At 53.5% G+C, this 23615-nt stretch overlaps 1 protein-coding gene across 2 annotated transcripts in view; it reads right to left on the bottom strand.

The window, feature by feature from the left end:
* Positions 1-1720: 1720 nt before the first annotated feature.
* TRIM67 (tripartite motif containing 67) overlaps positions 1721-23615 on the bottom strand; it is a 48822-nt gene continuing 26927 nt past the window's right edge. Inside the window, exons 2-10 of one of the 2 annotated variants that reach the window (XM_019757376.2) lie at positions 20807-20902; positions 19100-19222; positions 18030-18140; positions 16783-16942; positions 14858-15003; positions 12420-12558; positions 10821-11124; positions 8418-8580; positions 1721-7300 (exon numbers count right to left, since the gene is read on the bottom strand). In XM_019757376.2, coding sequence (XP_019612935.2) covers positions 7235-7300; positions 8418-8580; positions 10821-11124; positions 12420-12558; positions 14858-15003; positions 16783-16942; positions 18030-18140; positions 19100-19222; positions 20807-20902 — 1308 coding nt within the window. In that variant the 3' untranslated portion in view covers positions 1721-7234. The remainder of the gene's footprint in view (positions 7301-8417; positions 8581-10820; positions 11125-12419; positions 12559-14857; positions 15004-16782; positions 16943-18029; positions 18141-19099; positions 19223-20806; positions 20903-23615) is intronic. The other variant, XM_019757377.2, reaches the window with a different exon arrangement.

The following is a 23615-nucleotide window of genomic DNA, read 5'->3' as shown; positions in this document are numbered from 1 at the left end:
CCATGCTTTTAATTTCCCCATTGATAGTTTCCTCCAGCAAGGTTAGCAGCAGCGAGAAGCCACAGTGAAGAGCAGTCACCAAAGGAGGGTGTTTTGACTGAGATTCCCGACAAGCCACCAAGGGAGGAGCCGGGACTTCCATGTACTGGTCGTGTTCCCTCACTGTCTTCAGACCGCTGTCCCCCTTTGCAGGGCTTTCTTCCCGGGCTTGGTCACCCCGCGAGGATCAGTCCTTACCCCACACAACACAGCCACCTACCATTACCCTATGAACCTATTAGGGAGCTTGTGATACCGTCCCCACAGTTTGGCCCTGTGGCCCTAGAGACCCTGCTTCCCAAAGTGAGAAGCAGAGAACCCAGCATGTGTCCCACTGAACCAAAGACGTCGTCTGGGCACGAAGAGCCACCACCTTGCTGGTGTGATGGACCCTGACCTCAGGACAAGGTAGGGCTGCTGTCATGCCGGGGGGCAGGGAGGAACCTGCGCCCAGGCAGCCACACAGGCCCCTGATACTCCCTTTGCCCAGTTTTGATGGTAAACAGACATGCAGCAGCCCGGGAATGAGCAGAGCCCGGGGAGCTGAGGATCAGACGCCCCCACCTGGAGGTCTGGGTCACGATTAGCAGAGGTGCAAGGTGAAGGCGAGGGGTCCAGCCAGAGGGACGAGGAGAGGAGGCAGTGGGTGTCCTGTCAGTGACAACTCCACACCAGCTACAGCAGAAGGAATGCAGTTTGTCCCCATGGGAATTCTGGAACAGCTGCTCTGCAAAGCTGAGTGGAGCACAGACTGATCTGCCATGCAGGGGTGGCCTGTGGTGGATGCTGTGATGTCCCCCTCAGGTCCCCATTCAGGAATAAGGACTTCCTCTCTCAGTGCTGAGAGTGCTGAGGACAAAGCCTTCAGCCGTTAGCCCCCTTCAGAGACTGCCTCCCCCTTGCTCAGGTGAGATGGGTGAATGACGTGGGGCCATGAAAGCCCAGTGCTTACATCCCACCTTGGGACAACTCCAGAGCTGAGGTGGCCGAGGCCTCCGCATCACAGCCTGACATCTCCTCCGGCCCACTTCTGCTTCCTTCTGTGTGGCCCCCAAGCGTAACTGCTAACCTCAGACGCCTGCGCTCTAACCTCAGGCCTGCAACGTTCCCCGCCCCCACCATCAGTAACCCACTCAGTAAATGCAGGGAACTGCCGTGAGGCCAGTGCCCGGACTGCCAGGACTTGGAGATGGCTGCTCCTGTGGATCACAGTTTGAGGACCGCAACCAGGACGGTTTTCAGGTCAGACACGCAGGCTCAGTCTGGCTGGAGGGGCGGCTTAGGCTCCCTGATGCTCCTGGGTTACTTAAGACGTTTTCCCCAAATCTCAGCTTCCTCTTGTAACCCATGATCCATTTTTATTCCTGAATTTATCATAACCATATGTTCACTGTTGTCAATTTCCAGCCTTACCATCTCTTGCAAAAAGGAATCCATGAACTCCCACTGTCTGAGATGGCACTTTATAATTTAGAGTCGTGTAATCCCCTCAAGGTTTCCTGGCACATGTCACACAACCACAGTGACCCTGGCACCTGACCACACGCAGGCCCTCTGGTCAAGAGGCAGGGTGGCCTCCCACTTAAGCAGCCTGTGCCCCGTCCAGTTGGAGTCACGGCCAGTTTGGGAAAGGCAGACCTGGCCGCTGAGCAGTGATTACAGACCATGCCTTGTCTTTCAGTTGTTGGCAGTGTCAAAAGAATTTATTTCAAACCTGCTTAAGACTGTGGTAAAACTCAGGTTTTCCAAAAGGCAATACACAAAGTTCAACCAACCCCCATAGACCAGAAAACACAGTGTTTGCAATCCAAAAAATACAAAGGCTTGTGGATACCAATACAAAAATTAGAAAAAACTCCTTGCCTGCCTCCATACCCCCTCCGTGTTTCCAGTGGAACATGAACACCAACAGGACCAAGAGCTGCCACCAAATACGAATGAGTGACAGAAAGTGGATGCGATGGAGGAGGGGTTGGGGGAGGGAGAAAACAGGTAAAGAAAGGCAGGTAAATGGAAGCTCTGTCAACAGCCAAAACAAGGACACGAAGCTTTTTGTTACTTTTTAAATTCCTTTGCCAACGTTAAACAAACACCTTTCATGCTTAATACAACAGTTCAGTGCGAAATCAGAAATTCTACACCATGCATCTAATATTTTCTGCTTTGCTCACCCTGCACTTGCTTTTGGTACAGAAAGTCTGGGGCTGGGGTGTCCAGTACCGCCCCCCCCCCCCAGCAGTGGCAGCTTGTCTCACCCAGGAAGCACCCGCCATGCTCCTGCTTCCACGGCCACAGCCATCACTGTTCCTAACCCAGAGCTGGTTTTGGATCTTCAGAGCCATCCTGAGCTCCTGGTCTGGTGAGCAGGACCCACCTCGTGCACCCAGGGGCTCCAGGTCTTGCCCAGGACTGGCCCGTAGAGAGCGACACCCTCCGAGAGAAGCCAGTGCTCCGAACAAGCCCCCCATGTAGCTCTCAACCCCCAGCCCCTGTTTCTGACTGGAGTCCCCACCGTCCGTGGAGAAGCCGGGACCTACTTGCACAGACGGCCATCAGCCGCTTCACCCTTTCGCCCAGCGAGCCTCCTGCACTGCGGTTCAGTCTCTCATCACCTACTGTCAGGCGCTGGTTTTCAAAGCCGCTCCCTCTGCCGAGATCGTTGGAAACAAAGAGATCGTTGGAAACAAAGGAGACACTATGGGTGGGGGGGCCCCTTAGATTCTGGAACTTAAGGTAAACAAGGAGTCAGAAAGTGGGGTCCATCTCTTTCCACATTTAAAACGCAGACACCTTTGGGACTAATAATGGGAATGCTGACACGTGGCCTGCATGCAGCACTTTGTGCAAAGAGGCCATTTGAACAGGCCTCATGGGAATGGGGACTTCTGGGGTTGCTTTCTATGGGCCATAGAAAGCCAATTGTGCCCCCTCAAGGCCAGGCAGCTGTGTAATCAATATGGTCATAAGAGGCTTGGATGGAAGACACTGTGGTCAGAGAACAGGCTGGAAAGTCACCACACAGGCTTGATCCATTGAGAGTGAACCATTAGCCTAGACTCCATAGATGAAAGACTACACTATTTTTTCTTTAAAAAGTGTTATTCTATAATCCTCACAATACAGCAGAGGAGGTAGGTTCATATGAGTAGGCCCATTTTCAAGCGGGGATACTGAGGCACAGAAAGATTTGAGAGATCTGCCCTCACCCGTACCCCAACCCGTATCAAAGCAGGTTAAAGGTGAGTTTCCGAGGGCTGAACGTGGAGTCTCATCCATGCATCCTCATCTATTTTACTGCCCATTTAACATTAAAGCTGCCAGGATCCCTTTCTCCTCAAGGAGGAACTGCCCAGGAATGTGACCAATGAAAAGAGCTACAGGCTTAGTCCACTTGCAGGAGTCCTGAGGTTTCCCAGGGCCAGCACAGACCTTAAATATCTACTAAGGACATCTGGTTAGATTTTAACCAGTGAAAGACCACAGGCCCATTAAGAAATTTCTGCTGCTTTCAGTCAAAAGTGCCAGAGGAAGATGGAGTCTTGTTTCTAGGAATGGGGTGGGGGCTGGGGGCACCTCCAGAATGGGGTGGGGGCTGGGGGCACCTCCAGAATGGGGTGGGGGCTGAGGGCACCTCAGCAAATGCAAAGTGAGGCCTGCCAGGCTGGCGGGTGTGCGTGGCCCCATCACCTCCCGCCCCAGAGCTTGGGGCTTGATACTGGCATCTAGTGGGTGGAGCCAGGGAGGTGGCCAAACACCCTACAGTGCACAGGACACCCCCACCACAGAGAATCACCAACCCCAAAATATCAATTGTGTGGAGGGTGACAAAGCCTGGTGTCATCCACGTTCCTTGTAAACACACGTAGAGTCCCCCAAGGACTTGACCCGCCCTCAACATCTCACAGCCAGCTGGTGGCCATGGCACCAGCAGCAGCTTCATCTAGGAGCCTGAAACAGGTCTTCACAGGGGTCCAAGCCTTTCACTTGCAATTAGAATTAAGGCTGAAATGTAAATACACCTGGAGAAAGTACACCTAGGTCCTGCATTGTAATGCTTTCCTGAGAGTGTTCTGGGCGGTAGACGCAGGGCCACAAAGAACAAGGAGAACACACGGCCTGTGCCCAGGGCCCTAGTAAGCACCATTTTGGCCCAGGCTCACTCTGGAAAGATGGCCCTCACCACCGTGGTTGGGAGCTGGGGGGCACTGGGTGCTGGGGGGCAGTGGCCATGGGCGCTGGGGGGCACTGTCACAACTACAAACCTCACACAGGGCTAAGGAGTCAGCCTCCAACTACATACAGTTGTATAGGTCAGTTCCTCTGTGGGACACAATTACTGATGTCGCTTGAATTGGGATCATTATATTGGGCAGAAAGGGGGAAAGCAGGGCTGTGTGGACTGCCTTGCTTTGAATTAGGAGCTAGGAGGCTATGCAATGAGATGCTTTTGGAAACTTTTAAGAGATTAATTCTAAAAGGAAAGCCAGACTGACCAAACTTGCTCACCAGCAAAGAACAAACTGCAGAACCACATCACAGAGGCGTTATTTACAAGGCAGTGGAAACGGACATTTCCAATCACTGAATTCCCTTCTCACTGAAACTGCTTGATAGGTGAACACCAACTTATTCCTCAGTCAGCCCAACAAAAGCATCATCTTGATATAACTTTTATGTACAAAACTGTCACCATGTTGTAAAGGAACAGGAAATTCGATGGTAGATGAGATACCACGGCCCGTGGCTTCCTGGGAGGGTGACATAAGGCCACAAGGAGCTGATGCATTCCTGCTCTGTGTCACTGATCCTTTAAAACACAAGTGTGTGGATGGACCTGCCTTCTCTCTTAGGTCCATTCTTGTCCCTGAAAAGTGTTTTGTGCTGAAGACAGGAGAGATGGCTGTAGGACGGCCTGCCATGGTCCCTGGTATCAGCCGTATTGCTTCTGGGCTCCTGGAGGCTTCAGAGAAGGTAGAATCATGCCCACTCTGGCACCCACAGGGGACTGCTGATCGCTTGGTGGGGGGACGGGGGGACAATAGGGAGTTTCGGTGGCTTCTCTCTAACTCTAGGTAATTTTCTCCCTAAAGAGGCCACCTGAAATTGTGGGAATTTCCCTTCTCCCTTTTCCACTTCTCCATCTGACCTAGATCCTGAGGGTGACACCAAGTTCAGGCTGAGCTCGAGCAGCGCCTGTCCAAAGGCGCAGGCCAGGCCTACCTGGTGACCCTGGCTGCGAGGATTCTGGGAGCTCCCCAAACTTTCATCCAGATCCCACTGTAAGAAGTCTCTTCTGCCAGGCAGCCCTGTCTAGCCCGCCTTCCCAGCAGCTATGTGACTGCCTCGGTTGTGGCCTCATCTTTTCCAAAAGACAAGACATTTCCCAAAGCTGATGCACCTGGACCTGCCAGTCATGGCTTCCTCGGCCCCAGAAAGCCAGAGTTCCGCTGTGTCCTCCAATCTTCAGGAATCTCCCCAACCCTCCAAGCCGAGTCCACCCAGAGCGTTGGCTAGGGAGTGAAACTAAGGGACATGGAAACAGAGAAGAGAGAGGCAGCTGCACAGATGAGGACATGTGGCAGCCCAGGGCGGCCCTGGGTGCCAGGACCTCGGTGGGCAAGGCTTAAACACAGCACCAGACAGCTCCTGAAGCCACCGGGCAGCTGGCCCAGCTGGCCACTCCTGTGGACAGCCAGACAAGGCAGCCTTGCGGCCCAGGCTTCGAGGTAGGATTGTCGGATCTGCTGAATAGAGGGTAGGACCTGCACAGCACTGGTGGGTCACTCAGAAAGCAAGTGCAGTGTCTAAACAAGCAGCTAGAAGCAAGTAAACACAGTTGGTGCCGGTTTACGGGCTCAGTTTTATAAGGTACTCCTCAACCTCACAAATAAAATGCTTGATAAAATATATTCTTGTAAAAAGGAGAGAGAAAGGTTTGCTACCAGATGGTGATGGAGGTGGCAGGTAACAAGGAAGAAGGGGGTGCAGGAGGAGAAAGGTGCTCTGGGGACAGGACCACAGCCGGCTCTAGGCTCAGACCTGTGGACGAGCTGTCTTTCCGAGAGATGGACACGACTCAACGTGGATCTCAGGGGAGAAGGTAGTATTCCCAGCAAGGAGGGGAGGGCTCACCCCAGGCTCGTGCTGGGAAGCTGGGTGACAAGGAACATAATATTGCTATCTACTTCCTGTCCCTTCAGACATCCTGCCACCTTCGGGGTCCCGTCTTGCTTTCACGATGCTCTCATGATGACAGTAGGGTGGGTCTCAAAGCAAAGGTGCACTCTCCCTAAGAGACTCCCAGGGTCCCCCGTCTTGTATGCTCTGAGTCTGAGCATGGCACAGCTCAGAAGAACAACTCAGATAGGTCTGCAGGTGACCTTTTGGGGAGCTAGTTCCAGAAAAAAAGCCACCAGCAGGTGGGGCCTTGTCACATAATCATTCCAATTCCAATTCCAGTGCTTTCTTTTGTGTTTAAGAACTGAGAACTGAGTGAATTAATTTTAGCTGACAATCGAGGAGAGAGAGAGAGAGAGAGAGAGAGAGAGAGAGAGAGAAAGAGGAATGACCTGAAGAAACCATTTTAAAAGGTTCTCAACAGTTCAGTAAGAGGCAAAGATGAATGATTAGCGCCCCTTTCTGTGGATCCTGGGTTAGGTCTGCAAGTGGCAGACCGTACTGAAGCCTCCAGGACCAAAGAGCTAAAGGAGAACTTCTCCTGACAAAAATGGGAACTCGCAACCTTGGGACTCTGAAGGAGTGACACCAGCAAAGGGTGGACCCTCGGGACATGGGGTTCTAAGAGTCTCCTGCCTTCTGTTCTTGGGAAGCCAGTCACAGAGTCTGCCCTCCTCTCACGCTCCTCCCCAAAAGACAAGCTTTGAAAACAGATGGCAGGAAACAACACCACAAACCCCGAAGCTATCTCACTCCCTCGAGAAAGGTCTTTCTTCACGAGTATGTGAGCCGTCCAGGTGGGAAAAAAAGGAAAACACACACCCATGTTCACTGCCAACAGTGGCCTCAGCAGGCTTGGCTGGCAGACCCATTGTCTGTTCCCCAAAGAAAACACGTCTTTAAGATACTCAGTGGCTCCTGGGTCACACCGTGACATGGTCGTCTTGCCCTCGTGCTTACTGAGTGTAGTCAGGGGTGGTGGGCTTCTCCCAGACGCCGTGTAGAGCTGAGCTGGGCGCTAGTTGACTGACAGCTTCGGCTGCCCCAGGTTTGTTGGCACTTCCAGTCCTGTGTGCAGGGTGACCTGGAAAAGAAGACAAGATGAGTGAAGGTAGAGAGGTCACCACCATGCCCTGAGTGCCAGACAACACGGCAGCCACACGTGACCCCCTGCGCGCTGGGGGTCACAGGGCAGCAGCTTCTCTGTGTTGTGGGGCCTGCTGTTTACGATGTTGCTCACATCACTAGTCTAAGGAGTTTGCCCCCGCAGCGGGTCTGCACCTCTCCTCAGAATCAGGCTCCCCCACCCCCTGCAGCCTGGGGCCCCAGCCTCAGGTCCTCCTGGGTGGATATTTGCTTCTGTTTTCTTCCCAGGTCCTCTCTCCTTTCCTACATCGGTTCTATTAACCCTGTGCAATAATACCCTGCATTTCAGGCTGCCTCAACACCCTTTTGCAAATGAGTGAGGGTACAAATCAATCACTAATTGATTGCGGTAACCCATCAATATTCAGAGCCATGGGCACCACAGAGCAGCACTCTGCCCCTTTCCCACTACTCCCGGGAGAGGAGGACTCCGCTGCAGGCAAAGGAAGGTGCGTGCACGTCGTCTAGCTCCCTCACACCCTCACTGGGCTCCCATTTTGTCTCTGTGCCGTTTCGGGAACTCCTGAGCCGTCAGCACTCTCCTAAAACCGCATCCACTAGGACCGGGCCAGCCCCAAGCTCTAAAAGGACAAGTTTCCTGCCTGCTTCGTGTGGAGGTGAGAGGGAATAGGAGAGGACTTGCAGGACCTTACGATTGATCTCTCCCAACTCTCTTCTTTCTCTGCTCAGGGGAAAGCCACAGGACGACGCCATGAGGGCTGGCACCCCCTCCCCCGAAGGCCCCAGCATGCACCTGGCCATCAGGGTCCAAGCTGGGCAGGGGCACTGACCTTCCTCCAATTGCTTAACGCCTCCGCAGCAGCTTTCCCACATTACGCATTTCCCTGCCATCCTCTCCCCGTTCTACTGCCTCTCCACAAGCTGCCACTCCAGAGCCTCTGCTGGAATGCCCTAGGTGGGTCATAGGTAAGCTCTCCGCCTGGGCGAGCTGCTTGCTCTATGGCCCATTTTGCGCAGGTACCCTAAGGTGGCCTTCCGGGGGCATCACGGGGGAGGAGCCAGACGGGCTCCGGCCTGCAGGGGGCGCTCCGCACCTGCACGTTGCGATTGAGGCTGAGCGCCGGCATGAAGACGCCGTCCACGTGGTTGAAGGCGGTGGGGCCCTGCTGCTGCCCGTTGATGAAGAAGGTGAGAGTGTGTTTATTCAGGTCCAGCAGCACGCCGACCGTGGCCCCTTTGCACACGCCGCCTTCCGTCCTGGGGGGAGAAGCCCCAGTGAGCCCCTTACCACACCAGGCCTGGGAGGTAAGTGATGGCTCAGGAGAATGACGTAAAGGGGGCTAGGAACACCCTCACCTGGAAAACGCAGCACCTGGGTGGTGCAGGCAGCTGTTTTGGGTCTATGAGTCCTCTGAAAGTGTACTCACCTGGTCAGGGGCACACGGGTGAGGTTCCTTACCCTAGTGGGACCAGGTTATTCAGCCCCTTCTTTCCCGACAATATCTGGGACCTGGATACCAGGGTTGGGGTTTTGATGAGCAGGTCCCAATGGGAAACGTGGGTAGGGAAGGCTCCTTTCTGTCAAGGAAAAGAACTAACTTGGTGCCCTTTGCAGCTTTAGCCAAGCGACTATTGAGTCCATGGAAGAGGCTGACAGCAGGCCGTTGGGAGACTTTGCAAAGACCCACCCACTTCAGCTTGGCGTCTTCCCAGAAGGATCTCTGGAATCTGGAAAGGCAGCACATGGCAGGGGATGGGCGCTGAATCTGGAATCAAGTCCCCTGCTGGGTCGCCATCCCACAGTGAGAATGAAATTGTGAGGCTCTTGATAAATGTTGGTGATACTGCATTTTGTGGTGACGGGAATTTACATCCACTGAGCGGAGGGATCCTGAACAGTGCTCTCCAGGGGCCTTGGCTATTTGGACACTGACCACTGGGGGACGGTAGTGACCAGTGTGAGGTGCACAATGGGATTCCCGCCACGGCGCAGGCTCCACCCCAGGCCTTTCGCTCCCCAGCACAGGCCTCCTGCCTCCCGGCCTCACACAACCGCCGGCCTCACACAGCCGCCCACCGGGGGTTCTGAGTGAAACCCTGCAGCACCACTAATTAGGCCGTTAAACCTTTCAAAGCCTAGGTCTCGTCATCTGCAAATGGATTTAACAATAGGACATGTAAGTCAGGTACTTCCTATACCTACGGGCACAAGGGCATAAAGTAAGCGCTCAATAAATGCATCGGGCTGTTACTCCCACCAGCAGACCTCAATCTGGGTGCTGGTTGGCTTAAGCAGACATGGAGCTGGTGGGCCTGGACTCGGCCTCTTTGGGTCTATGAACAGGGGCAGGGGTAGGCCCAGCTCCCGCTCAGCCTGCAGGGCCAGGCAGAGGATGCAGAGGGACAGCTGCCTCCCCTCCCCCAGGCCTCTGGAGATAGGGGTCACTGCCTCTGTGCTGCAGGTGGACTCAGAGCACAGAGAGCTTCCAGGGCCCACTCTGCCCAGAGGTTGGCTGTTTGAGGCTCCTGAGCTCTCCTGGCTGGGGTGATAGCCCTTAGCAGACCAGGAGGGAGACCCCACAGCAAAGATGTGGCTACAGGTGGCCATAGCGCTTCATTTCTGGGTTCCTTGGCCAGTGCTGGCTTTGAGGATTTTCCATCCCCCCACCTCTTCCCACATGCCAGATGTGGGGACAGAACCCCTGGGGTGGGAGGAAAGGAGAAAGAGAATGAGAGCTATGGTGGGGGTGGGGCCTCTGCTTTCTCTGTGTCCCAGGAGAGAGACCCAGGCGCCCTGTCTCTACACATTGCAGTTGAGGCTGCGGGCTGCATGAAGACCCCATCCACATGGCTCAAGTCCCTGGAGGAACCCAGACATTGTGACTTCTTCCCAGTGCAACCCGAGGGGGCCCATCTCCCCAGGATCTGAATTTCCTATTCCCACCCTGGTAACACCAGGCCCAGGGTTAGCATCGAGGGTACCCTTACAGAGCCATCCACTGTGAGTGCCCCCTAGGCCTGCCCTGCCGGAGGGTGCTGCCCAGGAGTGAAGCCCATGCAAGGCAGGGCCGTGTAATGGGGTCACTCCAGGCAAATCACTGGCCATGGCAATGGCACCCACTCCCTCTGTGGCACATGGTCACAGCCATGAGGCCACTGGCTGTGCAGTGACTGAAGCTCAGGCTGATTGTATGTGAAGGAAAGTGGAGCAGAACCAGGAAGAGAAGCACAGACAAGGACCCAGTGGAACCTTGGCGTGTGACTTGCTGAGTGACCTGGAAACCTATTTGCTGCCATTCTAGTCTCTGCTGCTCCCTGTCACTGGGGCTGCAGGCACCGATCGCTTCTACGCGGAAACGACACCAAGGTAGCTGAACACACCTCCCCTGCATGCCTGATGCCCGAACTTGTTAATGGCAGAAGGAACACTGGTCCTGTGGGACCCTTGTCCCCAAACAGCCCAGGTGTGAGGAGGGTGGGCGGGGCCCGCAGCGCACCTGTTGGTGTGGGAGTTGCAGTGCATGAACCAGCTGCGGTTGTTGTCCACGTACATGGCCCAGGCCTTGTCGTCCTTCCCGAGCATCATGTCCTTGACCACACTGGCCCTGGCCACCCCGAAGGCGGGGTCCGGGTGGTTGTCATAGCGGTCCACGTGCAGCTCCCAGTAGTGCACGCCCTTGGAGAACGCCGCCGTGCCCAGCACCACCCGGTCGTCATAACTGCTGCAGGTGGCTGTCTGGTTGTCATTGGATAAAATGATATCCCGGTGCCCCGAGTTGGGGTCAAAGGTGAACCAGGCCACTGGAAAGGAAGGAGGGAGGAAGAGCAGGTCAGGGGATGGCATTTGCCGGCAGTCTCTAACCTGGGCTGAGACACAGGCTCACTCACCTCTGTCAGGAAGTTGGCACCCAGCATCACGTGTTCTGGTGTGTGATTCACGCACACGCACTCCCTTATCTGCATTCATCCACTTTCCCAATCCCATGAATCCAACTTGCCAAGGAACACAGACATTCTGGCCTCAAAACCCCACATCTAAATGCATTTCAGGGAGTCTTGGTTTCACATACAGTTGTGAGTTAAAGAGGAAGTAGATATTCACGCCCCACCTTGTGGGTGGGAGGTTTGGGACACTGAGGAAGTGATGTGACCAGTCACAAAGCTCCATTCTCCTGGTTCACAGCCCATTGGGTGGTGCCCTGTCTGCTCTCCCAAGCCTTCTGGTGTGGGAAGTGAGGCCCTTCCTCTAAAATTGTGTCCACTAAGCATAGGGCAAGGATACCTGGCTCTAGGCCGTGGGCTCCTAGGGGCAGAAAGCGAGTGAACCTCATGGTATATAAAATGACCCCTCAGGTCACAGCATTGTTAGGAGAGCATTGCAGCTGCACTCTTGAGAACAGCAAATGCTCCTGTCATCCTTGGGAGATGATCCAGAAGTGGATCGTGTTTTCCTCAGGGCAATCGGAGAACATGCTGGGATACGTGATGGCAACAGACAGAGCCCTGGGGCCCGGGCAGGGTGGGCCCGGTGCAGCAGGACAGACTCTCTTGGGAACTGTTCTTTATTTTGACTCAGAGGGTCAAAATCCAATGGAACATTGACGTGGTCGTGTTGCCTGGGACACAGCTAGGTGTGGAAGCCATCAGCCCCGAGCTCCTGCGCTGGGCATCCGGGGACAGGTTCCCGCTGCGAGGAGTCGCACCCAAGCGTCAGTGTGGCCTTCTCTTCTCTGGAACTGTCCCCTGTACAGAGCCCTGTACCCTCTCAGCCCTCAAAGTGGGAGTTTAGTCTTCCTAAGCTCTCATCTACGAGTGTCCTTTCCCAGGTCCAGCAAATGGGGTGAAAGAATATCTGTCTTTTTTTGGTTTGTGGCCAGGGAGGTACAGGCAAGGAGCCCAGGTGAGCAGAGCAGGGACAGAGCAGGCGGGGGCGGGCAACTTCCCTGCCACCTCATTTCCCCCACTGCCCCACTGCTCCATCTTAAGCAGTGGGTAGTGTTCCCCCTGGGCCCTGGGAGGAGATGTGGGCTCCTCCTTTAGAAGCTCAGCCCTAGTGCCTGAATCTGCCTCTGCCCCTGAGAGATGCCTGTGCTCACCATCAGACGTCTGCAGGACCACAGTTTTACTGTAAGGCCCAACACCAGAGGAGTTGAAAGCCTTGACCCTGGCGTTGTAGGTGCTGTTGAAATGGAGACCGTCGATGGTGCACAGGGTCTCCTTGCCGACGTACACCTCCTGAAAGAGAGCCGGAACTGCTCATTAGACGCCTGTTATGTGGAAAATTTCTCTTAGCAACGTGCTGCCATTACAAGTGCGAGAGTCACGGAGTAAGGAAATTTGGATGAGTGGTGGCAGGGGCGCAGGCCACGTCCAGGTTGGGCACGAACCCTCACTATTGGCTGACGGAGGCTGTGAGGCATGACGGACGGGTCCCAGGGAGGCAAGGAGGGACCGCAGGTCTGCAGCTAGTCAGGACGCAGCCCCACAATGTCCTGCCTCTGCTTGTGTCAGCCCTGTCAGGCAGGACTCAGGAGCCCAGGGGCACCCACACCTCCAGGGGGATGGTGCAGAAATCCCCACTTCCCCCGCCTTTGGAGCAAGAAAGGACTGTTGGTTTCAATGGGAATTCAAGCTAGAGAAGTGAGCTAAGCATCTAAATAAACAAAATAACCAATATACATATATATATTTTTTAAAAAGCGGGTAATCACACGTGATTGGAAAAGGCAGACCGAAGAAGGGTGTGACCAAAGGTGGGGTCAAGTGGATTTGGGCTGGAACCCAAAGGTGGGGTGCTCCATGCCTCCCCATCTTCTCCCACCCCTGAGGTTGGTGTCTTCCACTACTTGCCCCATCCCACCAGCTGCTTTTTTCCTGGCCACCCAAGGGGGTGAAACATTTCTGCATGGGACCCCAAAGAGCCTTTTCTGGGGATTATTTTGTTCCTCATTCACCTCAACCTACCCTGTCCTATTCACTTCCCTCAACGCTCAGCCTTTCCTTACACTTATCCTATGTCACTACACTCTCTTAGTTTGTCTAAAACACTTTTCCTGCCTGGTTGTTTAGGGGGCTTACTCTTTGTTTGTTTTTCTAAGTTATTAACAATAGCTATTTTAGTCCTCACACAACCCTGCAATATCGTTATTTTCTGTATTTTACTCATAAGGAGACTTGGAAAAGACAGTGGATTTAGCCCAAGATCACAGTTAACCCACTTAGAAGCCAGCGTTTAAATGCAGGTCTGTCTGCATTTGGAGCCCAGTATAACACACTGGTCCTCATAAATCCTAGCCCTCGGATTGAGTTTTTGTTAGTGGTCACGCCTTGTCCTTAGTTAAGCTCTGTGGCTGCTTCTCTCGACACCTCCAAACAGTGTTCTCTTCCTTCCCACTTCAAAAACATGGACTCTTTTCCTGTTCCTGGTGGAGGAACTACGTCAGTTCTTAGCTCATTTGCACAACCAGCGTGACTGAGGTTCTCGACCCAGTGAATGACCACCATTCCTGTCTCAAGCCGCCTCATCTTCTCACTTCCCTAGGTTGCCCGCACTCACAACTCCCAAGGGCGTGCTGCCCTATTTCCCAAACTTTCATGTTCTTGGAGGGATTCGTATAACCCAAGTGACAGGACAGTGCCTAAGTCCCTTTGAGAGAAACAAAAGGAATATTGACCTTTGGCAAGATTTGTTAAGTGGGTGCAATTCCCCAGGAGAAGAAATAGAAGAATTGTTATAGTTGAAGTGGTTTGTTAGAATGAACCTTTATTTTGTCGTTTTTGGGGACAGAAAGGAGGTGTTCTTAAGAAGACTCATAGAGTTTGTGCTTCCTGGTGTTCATGTCAACAAAACAAACGGACACTAACCTGAACTTCACTGTGTGAAATCTCGAGGTAAGTTCTATTAGGGGTTCTGCTTTGGGTGGGGGGGGGCGGGGAGGGCTGTCCCAAGGTTTCTACCAGATGCGGGAGTAGAAGATGCATCTCTGGCTCGGTCAGAGCCCTTATTGTCCCCCTGATATCTCATCACTGGGGTCATGAATGTAGAAGGTCACCCCATTCCAACAGCCATTTATCAAGTGTCTTCCACATGTGGAGCGCCTTGCCAGGTGAAATAATTAGTGAACCAGGCAAGACAAGGTGTGAGGGAGCGTTGGGGGGCTGGGAAGTGTGGGGGGTGGTATGTGGGAGGGTGTTGAAGAATAAATGTGGATGGAGTGCAGGGGTCAGTTGGGCAGTAGGTCCGTGCAAGGTGACACCTTTTCTGAGCTTTACCTCAGCTCACCTGTGTCAGTCTTCACAGAAAAAGCGTCCTGCATTTCCTCTGTGACCACCACCTCTGCCTGCTGGGCCGCCCCCACCTAGCCCTTGGTAGACAACGCCCATCTCCCACAAGCCCAGAGCTTTCCCGCCCTCTATCCTTGCGGCCAATAACCTCTCTGGTGGCATCAGGGCTAAGGGCAGCCTCGCGGGCTGGTCCAGGGCCGGGGCAGGGCGAGCCACTACGGCCTCGCCTCGGCCTCTGCCTTAGGCTCACCCGGAACTGCCCCCCGTCGCCGTCGTCCAGCTCCAGGATGTAGCCGTCCGCGGGGCTGTGGGTGAGAGGCGGCGTCCTCCAGGCCAGTGTGGCGCTGTTGTTGCGGGTGCAGCACTTCTCCAGCTGCAGCAGGGGGGCGGGTGGCACTGTGACAGAGACCCGAGATTTAGAGCACAAACCCCTGTGCCAGAGGGCGGGGGGCCCCTCCGCCGCCCCAGGGGCCCAGCCCCAGAAGGAAACGTGGCTGAGCTCCGTCACTGGCCACCCTGTGGTCATTCCCGACCTGTCCAGCGCACCTCGATGGGGAGTCCAGTCCCAAGGCGGGCTGGCTGGTCATGCAGCTTATAGGGGGAGGGGGCTGGGGCTGGGGCTGGGGGGGGACGGGGGGGCGGTTGAAAGGCAAAGACACACTTCACCCTTTGGCCAGGAGCATTTTAAAGTCCGGGAAGGAGGGGCAATCCTGGAGCATGGAACAGTGAGCCCACGGAACAGGGGTTTGAACCAGACGTGTCATGCATCCTACTGAGGTGAGATGGGAGAATGGTTTTGTTCTCAGCTGTGTTCAGGCTCAGGAGCTTTCAGAAATCAGTGTAGTCCACACTGACATTTTTAAAGGGAAAATCGCAACCTGAGTTTTGTAAAGACTACAGATTTCAATTTGGCGCCAAATACTAGGGCACTCACTGTCTTCCAGGTTTCAGCTGATGGTTTGGCTGGTGCAGCCCCTGCGTGACTTGGTCTCCAGGCTGGCTGAGCGCAGCCTGACTCCCCAGCCCAGGTTAGCAGCATGGAGGAGCCCTCTCTTCATCCCCAGGCCCTGCGCTGGCTCTCCCCCTTCCTCTGTGGGCTCATCCCACTGCCTCATCCCTCATCTGGAACTGTTCCAAGCCTCCTCCTTCCACAGCCCCACTTTCCAGAGGCACCCCTCCATCCTCCCCCACCAGGCTCCTCCCTCAGCATTGTGTCCCATTTACACCTGGTGCAGGTGGCACGTCTAAACCTCCCCCCAGGTGCAAGCTGTGTGAGGGGGTGTGCAAGAGATGTGTTTTTTTCTTTAGTTTAAAAATGGCCATATATTTTACAGGTCAGGATTTTCTTGAGTTCACAGATTCTGTAGGTATGGTGCTTAGTCCTTTGATAGTTTGGTTTAAAAAAACCACATGGCCTTATTCTCTCTCCTGAATGTACCCTGATGCCGCTGGGGAGGCAGCCTTTAGAACAGGACTCTGGGTCTGGCTAATTTTGTAACTTGGGCAAGTTTTGCAAAGTTTACTTAACCCTTTGCCTGTGTCTGCCATGGCTCTCTGAATTCACCTCTTACCACCCTCCACCTGGTTCACGCTGTTCTCACCTCTGACCTTCTTGCTCTTCTCAGAACACAGAAAACTTATTTCTGCCTCAGGACCTTTGTACTTGCCAGCCCTCTGCCACTTGAAATGTTCTTCCCTTATGTTGCATCTGTCTCCTCCTCCTCACCTCAACATACCCTTTAAGCCCCCTTCCCAAAAAGCACCTTCTTGTAGCACCTGCCATTATCAGACATTCTATTAGATTTGTTTGTGTCTCATTTACTGTCTTCTCTAGAATACCAGCTGAGTTTTATGAGGGAATTTATAGACTTGCTCTGGGCTGTGTCTTGAGCACCTACATGGCATAGTGCCTGGCCTGTAATTGTCTCTGAATCAACAAATGATCCTCTTTTTCAAATGAAAACACTCAGGCTCAGACTGCTACTGGCCTAGGTCACCTGGCTAGTGGGCGGCTGAGCTGGGACTTGAGGCAGGTGTGTGGCATGGGCGTCGCTCCCCCCCCCTACTTTGCTGCCCTCCACTATCACAGGTATTCCAGTGGCACTAAGTTGCCCCCTCGGGGGGGACGCCTCTTCTGAAAGAAGCATTGACTGAACTGGGCCAGTCCCAGCTCACCCCTACATTTCATCTGAATGAAGTCCAGCTGGTGGATGGCTTGCAGCAGCGGCTCACTGTCCAAAGTCAGGTCAAACTCTGCAGACACTTTCGGTTCCAGGGCACCTTTCACCCACTGCTCCTGAGACACCTGGACACGCTTGATCAGAGCATCTGAGATCTTAAAGGGAGCACAGAGTTTAGGGTGTCGGTTTGCAAAGGAATAATAATCATGCAGCACATGGTGGGGGAGGCATGGGGGTGGGGACTCCCTCTCATCGCTCAGGGACGGGAGGGGCTGTGCTCAGTGGGTGCGTGCTCAAGCTGTGGCAGGGAGGCAATGACCCGCCAGCGTGACACTGGGCAAGTGAAAATGCATGGTGTTGTTCAAGTCATACTGTGAAAGCGCCTTGTGTTAAATGTAAAGGAGCGCCTGTTTTAAAGAAATTAGAAAGTCCTTTTGTGAAACATGATGCTTTTTAAGTATACAAAAGCATTCTTCATAAAACCTCTTTTGTTAGACCTAGTACTTTGCAAAGTGAAACAAACTGGTAGTTTGTTGCAAGATCTGAAGAACCCCTTTCCCTTATCCCCAGAATTTGGAAGCTCTCTCCCCCTGGTATGTCCTCTGAATTGTACAGCTTCTTCTGCTCCAAACTGTCCAGGGCTTCTCACCCACAGCTCTGCTTCCTCCGCTGGAAAGTCCTGTCCATGCGAGCCTTGCACATGTCCTGCAGAGCCGCCACCCATGTTCCCAAGGGGCCTCATCATTTTCCCCACAGACGGAGGACTGAACTCCTGTCTGAATCGTGGCCCTGTTCCGAGCCAGCCTGGCTGCGGGGGTGTGCCCTGCCACAGTGGTCATCTGTCCAGGCCCGCAGGGCTCTGCTCACGGAGGTCATGAGCCGTGTCGCTCCTGCCAGCTCCCTGCTTCCTGTGCAATCTTTCCAGCTTGTTGGGTAAAGACTGTCCTTTCCTATTTGTGAGGAAAATGTTGAATTGGGTGTCTGGAAGTCAAAGTGTAAATGCATGGCATTTTGGCCCTAGAAATTATGACATCTGACCCTGACCAGAACCAGGGTCACAGCTAGTGAGAGGCAGAGCCAAGTTGAGAACCTGCATCTCCTGGAATCACTGAGCAAAGCAGAATTTACTCAACTCCAGGCCAGTGGAGGGGACCTCCTTAAAACTTCAGCTAGTTTGGAGGGTGGCAGTGGAGGTGGAGGGACGAAGCTGAGCCCGCCTGGTGTCTTCGGGAGCCAGCTCACCTGGAGGAACCCAGCGGGGTCGTTCTCCTTGATCACCTCCAGGCAGTACTCCATCAGCCCCGTCGACTGGCGCAGCTTCAGTGTGCAGTGATTGATCTGGTCCCAAACCATCTGCGATGAAAGAATCCCTAGTGACCATCTATCTCATCAGAGAAAGTACAGCCACGCTGCAGCGAGAGTCTCAGAAATAGCGCAGAGAAAGGCCGGAAGGGTGGCACTGCTCTGGCGCCTCGCACCCTCTCCTGATGCCCTCTGTGGCTGAGTTCCAGGCAGCCTCTTTACGGATAATAAACGGACCCACTTTCCAATAAGCGCAGCCACAACACCCACCAGAGCAAATGTCCTAAACTCTGGATAGAAAGCAGAGAAAGTACATAATCTGAAACTCCCCAACTTCTTGTCTCCCTTCTCACTTGTTGGGTGGTCTTGGGTCACTCATGGGCTCAGCTGCTTTGCTTGTAAACCATGGACCATGCCCAACACTCATTCCTTCTTTCCTGGAAAGTAATATTTTCTGATTTGGTGGGAAATGTCTATACAACACATGGAGCCCCTGGACAGTGAAGCAGCGCTCTGTCCATGCAGCGTGCTCACAGGGTGCCTTCCTGGACCAGGAGCCCCATACCTGTGAGGGGAGACCCTGCCCTCCCATTGGTGGGTAGCGTGTGTTAGTATTGCTGTTTACTGAGTGCGTGGGACATCAGAGAGCCTGAGGAGGGGGCAGAGCTGGAGGCCTCGTCACTGTCAGGGGGTACTCATGCTCTGCAAGATGAGAGCAGGAGGGATCCCTTTTGCAGAAAACAGGAACGTAGAGAAGAGGGGAGAGGATGGACCTCTGACTTGAAATCAGCAGGATTCTGGTGTCTGACCCTCACTTTGGAGGGAGAACATGGGTGTTGACTGGCTTTAGGGAAAGTCACATGAGTGTATGTAGGCCCAGGGGCAGTCTGCTCATCTATCCATTTCCTCTTCCCTCCCTCCCTCTCGCTGTCCCTCCCCCCCCCCCAACACCACATGCTGGGTGCAGAGGCTGTGATGGGACTGAGGGCGCCAGTACCCCAGGGACCTACCTTCAACTTGTGCTCCCTCTCCTTCGTGACCTTGGTGAGCAGCTTGGCTTTCTGCCGAGTTAAAGCATCGACCAGTGCGTCACACTGAGCGACTAGGCAGGCTTCGTAGTCTAGTCCGTTTTCCTGGGGGAAGCAGAGAGCTTTAGGGAGAAGGCATGCTGAAATCTGGTGAGTGCTAGACAAACGTACTTCAGAGAAGCTCGTCTTGGAAGCATCTGTGATGCTATTCAATTGGAAACATGTAGATGTGAGTTAGGGGAGGGGTACCATGGATCTCGGCTCATCTCTGTGGTGATATATTCTGTAGTCATTCAGACCCTGTTCAGAGAGAGTTTTTAATGCCATGGGAAATGCTCAAGAGAGACAATTAAGAAGGAAAAAAGCAGGTTACAAGTTGTGTATAGCATAATCCCATATATGTGTACATGAGTGTGTGTGTGCGTGCGTGCATGTGTCTGAAACAATGGAACACGGTGTCAAAATGGGGAGGTGGTCACCTCAGGTGGTCAGATATTGGTGAAATTTTTCTTAGTTCTAGCTATTATTCTCTACTTTCCAAAATTTCTGTAACACATCCTTTTGCTTTTAATAATAAAAAAAAACCCAGTAAAACAACCCCCAAAAATCCCATGCTCATGCTGTAGGGCCTGTCTTTCTCAGTTAAAAAAAATCCTTCTAGGTCTCTAAGATCAGCATGAATTTGGCCTCATGTTATGGACTGAATTGTGCCTGCCTCCCCCGCCCAATTTGTTGTGTTGAAGCCCTAACCCCAGAACCCCAGAAAATGACTGTCTTTGGAGACAGGCCCTTAAAGATGTAATTAAGGTGCCCCCCCCCTCCATCCATTAGGACTGAGGTCCACATAGCAAGCGGAGATTAGGACACAGACACACACAGGACGACCATGTGAGGACACGGAGAAGGCGGCTGTCTGCACACCCAGGAGAGAGGCCTCAAGAGACACCAACCCTGCCCACACCTTGAACTTGAACTTCTAGCTTCCAGAACTGTGAGACATTAAATTCCTGTTGTTTAAAACACTCTATCTGTGGTACTTTGTTGCAGCAGCCCCACCAAACTCATACATCTCGTGTCTCTGAAACATGAGAAACATGACTGAAAATGCTTGTGGCTGAGTCTGCACTTGAGCTCGTTAGGAAGGATGGTTCTATTGGCTGGTTAAGGAATCGGTGCCCTCAGTCCCTTTCCTCCACCCCGACACTGGGATGCTTTACCAGGTCATCACATGTGTGAACAGTTCCTCCACGTACACGTTCGTATGGAGCACACGCGTGTGCATTCTCCCCTACAGACAGAGCTCCCGAGGCCACAGATGGTGCCTTATTGATGCATGTCAGGCTCAGGATGTGAACAGCATGGGTGCTCATAAGTACACATACGTAGTAAATGACGCGTTTATATTTTGATGCACTGATGACATGGGTACAAAAGCACCATAGACAGATACCACATAGGACGACATGGCTGTGCAGCGTGCTGCATGGCTTCTTTCCAGCTCTTTCTGCAGTCCCCTCTAACTGAGCCCGTGTCAGCGGTCACCTGGGTGTCGGTGGCCTGAGTGTGTTGTCTGCCTGAGGCTGTGCGGTAGGACAAGCAGACCTCCTGCTGAGCACACCTTCCTTTCTTCTGGGTACGTCTGGTGAGCGTTTTGCACCCACTACCCTCCCACCGCCTGGTTTCACTCACCTGGATCTGCTGCAGAATGTTCTTCAGCTGGACCAGGAACTCCTTTGCTTCTTTAGCCTTATCAGAAACTCCATTTAAGGCCTGAGACAGTTGGGCCTGAAAACCACAGGTTGAAAAGGAAAACAAGGTGTTAAAGGCACACAGTTTGCATGTCATCATAAAGACTTGTGCTTCTAAGAGGGGGTAGAGCTAACCCCGCCCACAAACTAGCCTCCTTTATGAAGGGACCCTGACGGACTCATGGCACCACACCATATGCTCATCTTCCCAGCAACGGCTGATAGTGTTGACTGACCCCCAGTCTGCTGTCTGGACCCCAAACTGCGAGAGTACGGAGTGCTCAGCTGATTGGTTTGAGCCCACAGGCTGCTGGTGATGTTGGAAGAACCCAGGACAAGAAGGCACCGGCGCCCTAGGCCTGGTCCTGGCCCCTCCCCCCGGCAGCTCTATCCCTCATCAGCAGGATTTGTAGACCCTTACGTCTATACAGCCCAGGTCCTATTCCAAGTCCACCCACCTCACCCCTGCACATAGCCTTTTGGCCTGAGGGAGGTGCCTGGGAGAGGGGTTCACAGGCCCTGGAAAAGTCTGGGAATCCTGAGGCATCATCTAGAACAGGGGTGTTCAAACTTTTTTCAATGGTTTTCACCCAGGGCCATATGTGGTAAAATACACTCGAGGTGAAGTACGTATTGCCTCACCTGGTTTATTTAAGTAAACTAAATATATTTTTGGAATTTGCTGCAGGCCAATTAACAATGGATTGTGGGGCACAGTTGGCCCGCAAGCCACAGTTTGGACACCCCTGATCTAGAAGGAGATACAGGCTCCTTAGCCTGAGGGACTCTCCACCCTGCAGAGAGGGGTTCGCACAAAGGCAGCTGGGACCCAAAGGTGGAACTGCGAGCTGGGGCCAAATCTATGACTTTCGGCATCATGTTTCTTTTGAAAAAAACACATACACACACGATCAAATCTGTCTTCAAAACTTAGCTATTTATAGACTGATGACCTCGCTTTTTAACATGACCTCATTTTTCACATTAAAATGCCGAGGAAGGAGCAAAACAGGGCCAGAAAGGCCAGGGTCATGTCCTGCCCTCTCCTGCCCCTCATTTCTTTAGGTCTCTGCTCAAATGTCACCTTGTCGTGACACCTCTCCTCTCGCTCTGCTTTATCCATTTTCATAACATCCATCACCACCCCACATAGGTTCTTTTTCAGGCTGTCTCCCCTCCCTGAAATGTAGACTCCCCAGAACCGGGACCTTGCCTGGACTTCAGGAAGAGCATCGGGCAACCGTACATTAAACGAGTGCTTGGTGAACGAATGAATCAGCGAGTGTGACTCTGTCGACCACATCGGTGGTTCTCAAAGTGTGGTCCCTGGACCTCTCACCTGGGAATTTATTAAATGCAAGTTCTCTGGCCTACCGCTCAGAAACAGGGTGACGCCCAGGGATCTGTCTTTTAACAAGCCCTCTGGCAAGCTCTGATGCAGCTTGAGACCCGCTGGACTGTCTCGTACAAACAGCCTCAGCCGAACATCTCTGAAGAAGGCACATGAAGCCATGGGAAGGGTGAGACTCAGGGAGACACGTGCAATGAGCAGGAAGGGGCCTCAGGATCGGGGAACACTTACATTCAAGGCGAGATCAGGTGAGGTTTAGGGTCTGTCCTGCTGGGAGAAAGCTGTGAACCTCAGACAGGGGTTCAGCTTACATGTGGCTCCTTGGAGAAGTTTTCCTTTCTCCACTGGCGTCACCATCCCTACCGCCACCTGGACTGATGTGGGCACGTCCCTCCAGAGCTCACCCAGCGTGTCCCACTCTCTACTGCCATTATCGATACAAAAAAAATACCCAGTAGGACTTATGGGAATGACAAATGTTCTACGTCTGCTCTGTCCAGCGTGGCAGCCACCAGCCATAGGGGGCGACTGAGCACTTGAAGGGTGACTAATGCAGCCGGGGGGGGGGGGGGGGGGGACTGGGATTTTTATTTCATTTAATAGGTTAAGTTTCAACCACCACAGCCCAGATCTTTGCACCTGTCCTTCCAGGGGTGCACCTCCTAGGACAGCTCATCTGTCCCCAGATAACTGCCTGGTAAGGAGACTGACATGCTCGCACCGTTCACAGGCCCCAAGTGAGTCTGTAACAACGGGGGTCGTCAATAGAAGTTTGTCAGCGTCCAGAGAAGAGTTGCATCTCCCTCCGCAGCACACTTCCCTCTGTGGCTGCACCAGTCCCCTCCCTGAGGACCTGTTCGGTCCTCAATGGTGGGGACTTGGTCTTCTATTTGCATTTCTAGCCAGGGTGCTGGCATAAACTGGGGCTCCAACACTCCTCCCTGGCTAACTAGAAAGCAGAGTGGTTGCTTGTGTGAGATGCGTGCTGAGGTGGGACAGACCCCAGCACACCCACCACCACTATTAGTGGCCTTTCCTGGCCAGAAGCCCTGAGAGGACAGCACCAGCCTCCCGGTGCCCAGCCCATCCCAGGCTTGCTGACCTGCTTCCTGCTTGGTAAGTAGACCAAGGAGCTTGGCAAGGAGCCCAGAACAGAGTGATTTGGAAGGAGATCAGTGACTTCAGGCAAATGCCCGGCTGAAAGGGGAATCATTTCACAGCTCAGTAGCCACTGCTCCCAGGCTCACCAGATTTGCTGCCCGACCTTTCCCTCTGCTTCTGAGTGCTGTCTGGAGAGGCTTCCACCCCCTCCAGCATACCCCGCCCCCACACCCAGGGCCCAGTGGTGCTCATCGGCAAGTGTGGCGTGCTTATTTGGCTTCAGTTTTTTGAGACATGC

Source organism: Rhinolophus sinicus, linkage group LG12 (assembly GCF_036562045.2).
Source record: "Rhinolophus sinicus isolate RSC01 linkage group LG12, ASM3656204v1, whole genome shotgun sequence".
Lineage (NCBI taxonomy): Eukaryota > Metazoa > Chordata > Mammalia > Chiroptera > Rhinolophidae > Rhinolophus > Rhinolophus sinicus.
Note: the sequence above shows the minus strand (reverse complement) of the source record. Positions and strands in the feature narration are given on the sequence as shown.